We start from the raw sequence: 10,479 nt of genomic DNA on the forward strand, positions 1-10,479 counted from the left end.
GGGAGGTTGGTCGGGAGGCTGGTCGAAGGGAGGTCGGTCGGGAGGCTGGTCGACGGGAGGTCGGTTGGGAGGCAGGTAGGAGGGAGGTTGGTCAGAGGCAGGTAGGTTGCAGGGAGGACGGTCGGGAGGTCGGTAGGAGATAGGCTGGTGTTGAGGTACAAAGAACAGGAGGAGCACAGAAATGGGCGGGACTGCTGTGATTACGCTATAAAAGGAGAGACTGGATTGATTCTTCATTCGAAAAGCAGACTGATACGAAAGCCATCAGGAGAGGAAAGACATTTTAAAATCTCTACCTTGTTGAGGACACCGAAGTGAAACAGTGCTGTGCACCGAAACCTTTTGTGGCCCTCAAACTACGACAAACTACACTCTTAACCCAGATATTAATTGTAATTAAACGTTTTAGTAATCATTACTTATTCTTTCGTGTTTGGTAAAAATGTTGTCCCATTACTAAATCAAATTAGTTAACTGTACTTTTCTACACAAATATAGAGTGTAATGAACTTGTTAAGCAGAGATTACTAAAGATATTATGTTTTTGAAGTGAAGGGGCGGGGCATATTCAAACTCAGTCCTGCTGCAACATGCACCGTGGCAAGTTCAACGACTCCTGACTGGTAAGTGTGAAGAATAACTATTTTAAATAATTCTAGCTATTTCTTTGCTTAAAAGATAGCTGAGTTCCATGTGCAGATATAACTGAAAATTATAGTTACAGCCTACCGCCACCATTATCGACACTTTGGTAAAGTGAGGGGTTTTGGAATCGAAGTTAAATATCGCGAGTGGAGTGGCGAGCGCGAATGTTAGCATTGGCTTAGTGTTAGCATACTGACGAGTCTCAGTTTATAACGGACAGTTACTTTAGGAGAGATGTACTTTGCTGAAATAAACCTTTATTACACCAAGTTTAAGCCGAGTGTATCCTGTCTCTGAGGGTAATTTTTTTTAATCGAAAAAGCCGCTCCAGTAGTGTCAAGACAGCTAAATGCTATCGTTAGCTTAGCGTTTCACATCGTTCGTAACAGCATGTGCTTGTGTTAACCTAGTCCACGTTTTTTTTCTATACGGTTTCGTATGTACTGAAATGTAATGGTCGGACACAAAGGTTGAAATCTTGTATGACTAAAGAGCTGAAGCTGAGGTTATCGCCAGTTCTTCTTCTCCACCTCTGATCTCCAGACTCTTAAAATACAGAACTGACAACAAGTTAGAAACGTTATTAAACCTGTCAATTGTCTGCAGACAGAAGGGTAAGCCTAACTCATTTGGCAATATTTTAACTCTAATGTGAAATGGGAAAACAAAATTTTCAGGCTGAGAACAGAAATTTCAAAGGGAGACAGTATTTCAAAGTACCATATTTCCTTGATCACTGATGACATGGTTGTGGACAAGTGTGCTAAAATTTTTATTATTTTTTGTTCTTACAGGTCCGTGTGAAGATGCAGTGGAAGTGCAAATACTGTGAGTTTACATCAGAGAAAAGGGGTTACCTCTTAAAACATTACAGGCTAAAACATGGAAGCTACACCAGAACTGTACCATTTCCTTGCTTACACCAAGAGTGTTTATGCACATTTAAGTCCATCAGTGCACTTAGGGTCCACTTATCCAAAATTCACCAGAAAGACCAAGATGCACAACTGTGTGAAACACTGACCTTTCACTGTCAGTCCTGTGATTTTTCTGCTGCTTGCACAGAGGCAGTTTTTATCACTCACTTGCGGAGTACACATTTAAAAGTTAATCACAGAGTCCACTGTCCATATAATGGGTGTAACTTTCATACTACTGTGTACTCCACATTCAATGCACACAGAAGTAAACAGCACAGAACAGGCAATTGGAAGATGTTCAAACCAGAAATAGTGTCTGGTAGTGAAACCAATGAAGTGGCAGAAGAGGAACATGGGCCCCCAAACAACACTGTTGATTTAGAAGGCAGCGAAGAGTCCAGCAATGAAGAGCATCATGATCTTGGGAAACAGTTGGAGCACAACCTAGCTGCTCTTTTTTTAAAGATGCAAACCATCCTCCACATTCCACAAAGTTCTATCGATGAAGTTATACAACAGCTCCTACATTTAAGTGAACTGTCCCAACCACTGCTGCACAATTCAGTCAAGGACATTTTGAAGCTACACACAGATGTAGATGATTCAACTGTGAAACAGGTAGTCAGGGCTGCCTCAGAGAGCAATATCATACTAAAGTATTGTGGCAAGGGTGGCTCCTTATCAACCTCTAAAAGGAGAGCAGCATATGTAAACAAAAACTTTGATGTGGTTATGCCAGTTGAGTACTTTATTGCCAGGGAAAAGAAATCTAGTGCTGTATATGTTCCTATAAATGCCATGTTACAGAAAATGTTGAACAGGGCAGACATTTTAGATAAAGCTCTTCCAGTACAAAAACATGTGCCACATGAGTACAGTACATACAGAGATGGTTTGTACTGTAAAGGAAATGGCCTCCTTAACAGCGAGGAATTCAGAATCGCTGTTGGACTTTACACAGATGATTTTGAAGTGTCCAATCCATTAGGGACATCTAAGAAGAAACATAAAATGAGTGCAGTGTATTGGGTGCTTGCCAATGTGCCATCAAAATATAGGTCCACACTCCAGTCCATTCAACTTGCTCTTTTATGTAAAGCCTCTGATGTAAAAGAATATGGCTATGCTAAATTTCTTCATCCTCTGATCCAGGATCTGGTTTCTTTGGAGCAAGATGGCCTATATGTTGAGAAGTTGGGAGCATGTGTCAAAGGCACAGTGTTGTATGTGGCTGCTGATAACTTGGCTGCTCATTCTTTTGCAGGATTCTTTGAGAGCTTTGGAGTGGACAAGTTCTGCAGGTTCTGCATGGCAACGAGGAGTGAGATCCAAGACAAGGAGGTAAGCTCGGGCTCTTTTGAACCCCGAACTGCAGACATTCACAACAAACAGGTACAGGAGGTACAGCAGGATCCCACTTTGGCAAAACAGTATGGTGTAAAGGGACGATGTGTACTAACTGACAGTCTGGAGCACTTTCATGTTGCTCGTGGCTATCCCCCTGACATCCTACACGACCTTTTTGAAGGGGTTGTTCCTGTTGAGTTATCACTCTGCATTTCAGAACTGATTTCTAAGAAATATTTCACATTAGAAACACTGAACCATGCTATCAAATCTTTTGCATATGCTTTTCATGACAAAACTGACCAGCCTCAGCCTATTGCCCAAGGCTTCTCTACCAAAGGGACCATAGGTGGAAATGGCCATGAGAACTGGGCTCTAATCAGGTTGCTCCCACTTCTCATTGGCCATAAAGTGCCTGAAGGGGACGATGCCTGGAACGTTCTGATGCTCCTTAAAGATATTGTTGAATTGGCTGTAGCAACAAGGCACACTGAAGAGTCTATACATTTCTTTGACTGCAAAGTGTCAGAACACAGAGAACTGTTGCAAACTACATTCCCAAATTTCAAATTGCGTCCAAAACACCACTTCATTGAGCATTATCCTGAGATGATTAAGGCATTTGGCCCACTGTCAGATGTCTGGACAATGCGTTTCGAGGGAAAACATAAATTCTTCAAGCGGGTCATTCGTAATGCACACAACTTCAGACATGTGGCACTTACACTGGCTGTAAAGCATCAGAAAATGATGGCTTACTGTTTGGACACAAGTTCGTTTTTCAAGCCCTCAGTTGAGCTGGACAAAGTTACCACAGCACTGATCACATCTTTCCCCGAGAATGTCCAACAAGTTTTCTGCAAGAGAGTACCCCAGCTTACAAAGGTTCTGGTTGCATCATCAGTCTCTGTAGATGGAATTAGATATTGTGCTGATATGATACTCTCTGTCGGTTCATGTTCAGGCCTCCCAAATTTCAAACAGATCAAGCAGATTGTGGCAATAAACACAGAGATCTTGTTTGTGTGCAATACAATGACGGCATGGTACCATGAACATTTCAGATCATTTGAACTCTGTGGCAGCGCAAATCCCTCTTTGTGTGTGGTGGAACTAAAAGAGCTGAATGATGTTTTCCCTCTGTCAGCATACAGATTTGGAGAAAATTCAGCAGTGACACTCACTCGCTATATTCTGTGTTGAGAAACCACAAGTGTTGTCAGTACTAGCATTGCTCTGGATAGAGTCTAAATGTAAGCCTAATTGGTAATTTTGTATCTTTTTTGATAAGCCATATGTTAAACTGAATATCTATGTCTTTGTGTATATATTTCTAATAAGCTATTTTTTTTATTTCCAAGATGGCAGCACACCAGAAGATGACCTTGAGAGTAATTTTCACAGAGACAGATATAAGAAAGGTTGTTCTGAATACAAGACCTACTACAGTGGAGGATTTGATAGGCAAGCTTAAAGAATCACTGGGACTTAATTTCAACTTCAGTCTCCAGTACCAAGATCCTGAATTCAATTATGAAGTGTGCAATCTGACAGATATCGAAGATCTTCCTGAAAAACCAACAGTCAAGGTCATCCCTCTACTTGAGTTGGTATCTGTCTCAACATCTGAAGAAATTTTGAGTGGCACACCCAGTGTAGCAGATACAGAGATCCTCTCTACATCCTCGCAGGAGCGACAGAAACAGTGGCCAGATTGTTTTGATATCCCAGATTTTTCTGTTGATGTAGCATATAGACTTAGGCAAGCAGATCTTCAGTTTCTTCGTGATGGTACGCACCTGAAAGTAACAAAAGAGCTGAAACATGAGATTCTTGAAAGATTGGCAGAGAGCATGTATAGTTACACAGCATACCCAAATAATGCTCAGTTCGAAAGTGTTGCACAAGCCCTCATAAGCAAGCACCCCTCTCTCCAGGAGCGAGGCTCAACCAGTCGCTGTAGCGGCTGGAAAAATAGTCTAAAATTTAAAATGGCTAATTACAGAACAAAGCGCAGAAGATCAGGGTGCCTTGATGTAGCAGTAAATGCAGGGAAACGAGGAGGGCATTCAACTGAAGGAGAACCAGCCAACAAGAACATCAAGAAGGCAAAGAAAGGCGAGATCAACTTCTTACCCAACTTTCCAGACGGATTTAATCAGGTAGCCCTTGAGGGTGCCCGCAAAGACTTGGTTAATGAAATGCAGAAGAGAACACCAAATGGACAGCTTGTAAAAGAGAAGATGGATCTGACGTTTGCATTGAGAAGAAAAGAGGTGGTGGAGTCAGAACCTGCCGTATGTGAGATGGTGGAACGTTGGCCTGCTCTTTTCACAGAAGATCAGGTTAGTTCATTCATGAATAAAATAATGAGAACTTTTTTTTTTAAATATGTGTCTGTGTTTCTCTTAGGAAACTGCCTTTATAAAACCTAAAAATATTTATCTGTTAGCCATTCCCACTGTCAGCAAAAAAAAAAGTAATTTTACCATGCAGGACATGGTAGTTGCTATCTACAGCTGCCTTTATCTTTTTTTGGTAAGGAATATTGTATATTGAGTTGGTCGTTATTGTGAAATCAACACCCTGATGCAGAACTCTGATTTCAGATTATTCTGAAGAGGTTTATCATCTATTAATTCCCTATTCACGGTACGCTATCCTGCTTATTAAAAGGTTACTTGCCAACAAAAATATATAATTTGACACAAAATATTAATAGTCTGTTTATATGTAGCAATGGTCTGCTACACAAAAGTAACACAATACTACAAACAATCAGGGCAGTAGAAAAGCAACTCCTGTGTTGTGTGCGGTACAAAGTTTTTGTTAAAGAAGTTTGACTAGAATAACTGAAATATCCCCAAATTTAAAGTGTTAAGTGAGTGAGTTGAAGGGGGCTTTGTGTTTTACAGCTGACCATGTCCACACCTGTGCAATTTTTATTGCTGTCCTCACTCTGGTGCTTCCACCTTCAGTTATTAGCTGTAAAGATGTAATATTGGAGCATTTTCTGTATTTTGCAGGTATGCATGGAGTTCAACAGGATTGTTGGCAAGAATCTCAAACAGGAATTCTATGAGAGCATTGATCGGCACAGTCCTCGTCTTATCGAGATTTTTCGATCCAAGAGAGGGAACATTGGCCAAATGTTGACACAGCTTTCCCAACAAACAAAGGTTGGTCCTATTAATCACTTGCATTGTGTGCAACAGCTCATGTAATGACTTGGCTTTAAGTCCAACTGTATTTATTTTCATGCTTCACATAGATTGTTGAAATGATTAAAAGATTTTGAATTTAGGGATGGAAAAACAAGGCTGAGTTTCTGAACTTCACTTAAACTTTCAGAGAACTTCAGTAAAACCTGCTAGTTCTTCTCAGTGTTAAGGGTGTTACTGTCTCAGTGGGTTAATTAACCATGAGCCATGTATTTCTTAAATTTTAGGGAATGTGCCTTCAAAAGTCCTTGATTACCATTAGGGATGCACTGATATTAAAATGTGGGATGATATCGATACCCGATATTAATATTGCTGTTATGGCAGATAACTGATAATGTATACAATATATATATTTCACTACCCTTTCGACACCTTGGAAAAAACAAAACAATCCCACAGCTGACATTGATTCTCTGCTTCAGATGAACTCCTCACAATCTTGCGCTGCATTGCTGTCACATGACCAAACAAATACCACATGACCAACCTCCTCCCCTGCCCGTCCGGAATCAAATGACAAGAAGATGGAAATAGATATGGGTTGTTAATATTGGCCCAGTTTTGTTTATCGGACCAATACTCACATGTTAACAAATGACTAATATTGGCTGATACCGATGTTAATGCCGATATATTGTACATTCGTAATAACGATGCTTAAGAAGATGTGGGGACTTTATATTTTTTGATACAATCAATTGTGCTTAGTTACTTGCTTATTTTTGTCATTTTACTGCCCAAAAGACTGCAGAGCCAACTGATACTCGAACACTGGTGCTCAGAGGACTTCCTGTTATCCTTGGTGACAACCCCACAGACTTCTACAAACCAGCCTTTGTAAGTAATTTTACTTAAAGACTACCTAAAGGAACAATAACAACTCAATCTTGAATTTTCACTCTTATACACGGTTCTCATGGGTCTTTGAAATACTTTAAATTCTTTAATATTTACTTTGCAATAATGTTTTGCAGCTGTGTTGTATGACCTATTTATCCAAAGTCAGTGTATTACTTGAATTAAGTGCCATTTGACACGGCCCCGGTTTGGAGAAGCAGCAGAGGTACTGGTGTAGGAAACTAAGCAATATACTGCTGTGATCAGTGTTTATAACAACATTATTTTAGCCACCTAAAAAATCTAGATCAGTGAAATGTACACTATACACAGAATATTTTCACTGCATTACCTTACTGTCAGTCAGACTTCTGACATAAAATTACTTTTATATAAGTTGTATATAGATTTCTCCTGCCAAACTTCATAGACAAAATCTGTTTACTTTGCTGAACAGAGGAACGGCTCTTCTACTGCTGCCTCAGTCTGTTCGATTGTGTTATTATTTGATTGGTTTGGATTCACTAAAATCACACAGTAGCACACATTTAAGGATCAAGGACATGCTAGACTAACAACTCTTGTGTTCTGTGAGGTAAAATTACTAATTTTTCCTATGGCATTTGGTTGGCATGAAGAGAGTGCTGTAACTTAATTTTCTAGTCAGATAGGTCCGTTGGACAGCAGTTTGAGATGCTGAAAATAGTATGCGTCCACTAAAACTGATATAAATTTTTTGACTTATCTAAAAATACAAGTTGCAGCAGTACATTGCTTATCTACCTACACTGATCCACCTGCTGCTTCTCCAAAGTGGGGAAAGGCTGACCACCATCTACTGTAGGTAAGTATGCTGACCATCTGTAAGCACCTCATGCAACCCACTTTAAAGGGATAGTTTTTTTTTTTTTTTTTTTATATATATATCTTAATTTATATCTTATGCTATGCTGTGTTGGGTTCATGTCAGGATTTGGGCATAGACAGACAGGCGTGGGAAAACAGATGGCAGTTCCAGTGATTGAAGAAAACTTGTGAGCATAGTTTTAAACAATTCAAAGGATAAGGTATTGTTCCACTTAGCACTAGCACATGAAGATGCTGGATAGATGTTCTTTTGTGGAGCTCCAACTCATTCAACATTTACACTAGGAAACTAGGGCTGCATAGCATGATAAAACAGATATGACAGAAATTTCAATTTGATTGTGGAAGTTATTTTTTTTTATCAATTATTGATGGTCACTGAAATATCACTGTTGTGCTCTTGTCATTTATAAAGGACTCAGATGATGATGACTCTTTCCGCAACATTGACATTGGGATCCTCCTTGTTGAACCTGAAGGTGCTGTGCCCTCATCCTCCCTGCATCTCAGTCCAGCCTCACTAAAAATTGTCATTGAGGGAGAAGTGGTGATGGACAACATTCAAGACCTGCCAAAAGCTATGTGTCTTCTCTTTGGACTTGCATATGCAATGCATCTCAGTTACCCCATTTCTATGAAGTTCACGTTCCAGTTCATCCAACAGGTATTTCTTGAGCTGGGCCACGTTGAACTAAAACCAAAGTTACAAACATTGAAAAACCAGCTTGCGATGTAACGAAATGTCTTGTGTGTTGTCAGTGAACAGTCAGGGGGTTGAAAATATACTCAATGCAGATGGAGTTGATAAAGTTGCTCTTATCTAATGCAGTTCAGTGCAGCAGTACTGCCACAACTTTTATTTCTTAAGAAAGTTTGTAATGTTCAGCTTACAGTGTTATAAGAGACATCAGTGTCCAGCCACTTGTACTCTAAAAAACAGGATTTAGAAGTGTATGCTCAGGGCTCCATAGTAATATTTAGTTGATACAGTTAAAGGAAAATTCAGCACTTTTCATGTAAACGTCCAGTTTGTGTTGATGGTAAATGTAGTCATTTGAAGCAGTAAATTCAAAATAATGTAATTCTTCCTCAACAGCAACATTACTGCTTATTTTACAGGTTTTTTCAGTCAATAGCAGCACAGGAATTTATTGCTTCAGTTGATTACATTTACTAACAACACAGACTGTACATTTACATAAAACATGCAAAATCTTCCCTTAAACATAGTTGATCTGTTCATTTTCCAAGTTGGAGATTGTGTCCTATTTTAAGGTGTCCAGTTTTTTCAAAAGGATGCAAATATTTTTGTTGAATGCTGCTGCATTTGTATTCCTTCTCTAAACATGTTAGAATTGAGTTCAAGCACATATGCCTATTTTTACTTGCCTTTTGTATGGCAAACTTTTTTTTGAATGGCTACTGTTTTGATACTTTTTTATACTTCTGAAAAACATGACAAACTACAGTTAAAATTGTCTTTTGCGTAAGTATTCTGCAAAAAATAAAATATTGGAATGTTGAAATGTATTTGATTTATTCTCTTTACAATTTAGTGTTACATTCAATACAACTTGAACATAAAAAGGGTAATAGGAAGAGGGTAAGAGGAAATGTTATTAATTATATTAACAAAATATAAATAGCTTTAAATGTTAAATTGCTTATTTGCTTTACAGTTTAGCTTAAAAGTAATTTTCACTCTTAATCCAAATTAGTTGAGTTTACTAGAAAATCGCGTGGAAACTCGTTGCCTTAAACCATTCTAGTTTTTACACAAAGATGAAACTAAACATGTTTAGTTGTGTTAACTTAGAACCTTAGTGCAATGTATCAAACATGTTCAGTAGTATTTACTAAAATTGATTAGCTCACATAAATAGGAAGAAATTTATATGAGGTAATCAATTTTAGTTAAGACTACTAAACATGTTTAGTTGTGTTAACTTAGAACCTTAGTACAATGTATCAAACATGTTTAGTAGTATTTACTAAAATTGATTAGCTCACATAAATGGGAAGAAATTTATATGAGGTAATCAATTTTAGTAAAGACTACTAAACATATTTAGTTTCATCTTTGTGTAAAAACTAGAATGGTTTAAGGCAACGAGTTTCCACGCGATTTTCTAGTAAACTCAACTAATTTGGGTTAAGAGTGTATGGATGGAGACAGTAGAAGTGTCAGTGGCGAACAGCAGCGGACACCGCTGTGGGTTGTGTGTTTGGGCTCTCGGCTTCGGTTCCATTTCTATTATAACGACACTCACGGGCTGGTCGCGAGCCTTCACGGCGCCACCGAGAGGCTTGCTGTGATCTACCTCACTAGAATATTTGTGGCGCTCTTCGTGAACGGAGCCCAGTAGCAGGGTGTGATCACAGCGCCTTCAGCGACAGAGCGGGTCGGTTGGTGTGCGCGCTGACAGTTTGGCTTGCTTCTCAACACAGAGAGCAGGGATCTCATGAAGGGAGATCAACAACATATGAGGCTGTGCAGACCAAGCCGCAGTGCTCTGCTTATTGACAAACGCTGATGACACTGGAGCCAACCCTTCTTTGTCACAGAGACAAAAGGGAAATGACAAAAATAAATATATTATGAAAAAATTTGTTAGAAAGCTGGAAGATTAAAGTAAATA

The 10,479-nt window shown here is 39.1% G+C and overlaps 1 protein-coding gene across 4 annotated transcripts; it reads left to right on the forward strand.

The window, feature by feature from the left end:
• The first annotated feature begins 461 nt into the window (after positions 1-461).
• On the forward strand, positions 462-9,346 carry LOC115784345 (uncharacterized). 4 transcript variants are annotated; one of them, XM_030735551.1, is made up of 8 exons: positions 462-623; positions 1,440-1,473; positions 2,830-2,906; positions 4,060-4,165; positions 4,274-5,257; positions 5,939-6,091; positions 6,881-6,973; positions 8,256-9,346. In XM_030735551.1, exons 5-8 carry the CDS (start codon positions 4,274-4,276, stop codon positions 8,574-8,576), a joined length of 1,551 nt encoding a protein of 516 aa, XP_030591411.1. In that variant the 5' UTR covers positions 462-623; positions 1,440-1,473; positions 2,830-2,906; positions 4,060-4,165; the 3' UTR covers positions 8,577-9,346. The 4 variants fall into 4 exon arrangements, with proteins under 4 accessions (XP_030591411.1, XP_030591407.1, XP_030591410.1 ...); XM_030735547.1 differs by lacking the exon at positions 4,060-4,165; XM_030735550.1 differs by lacking the exons at positions 462-623; positions 4,060-4,165 and adding an exon at positions 642-944.
• The last annotated feature ends 1,133 nt before the right edge of the window (positions 9,347-10,479 follow it).

The sequence above is a fragment of the Archocentrus centrarchus genome, chromosome 8 (assembly GCF_007364275.1).
Source record: "Archocentrus centrarchus isolate MPI-CPG fArcCen1 chromosome 8, fArcCen1, whole genome shotgun sequence".
NCBI classification, from domain to species: domain Eukaryota; kingdom Metazoa; phylum Chordata; class Actinopteri; order Cichliformes; family Cichlidae; genus Archocentrus; species Archocentrus centrarchus.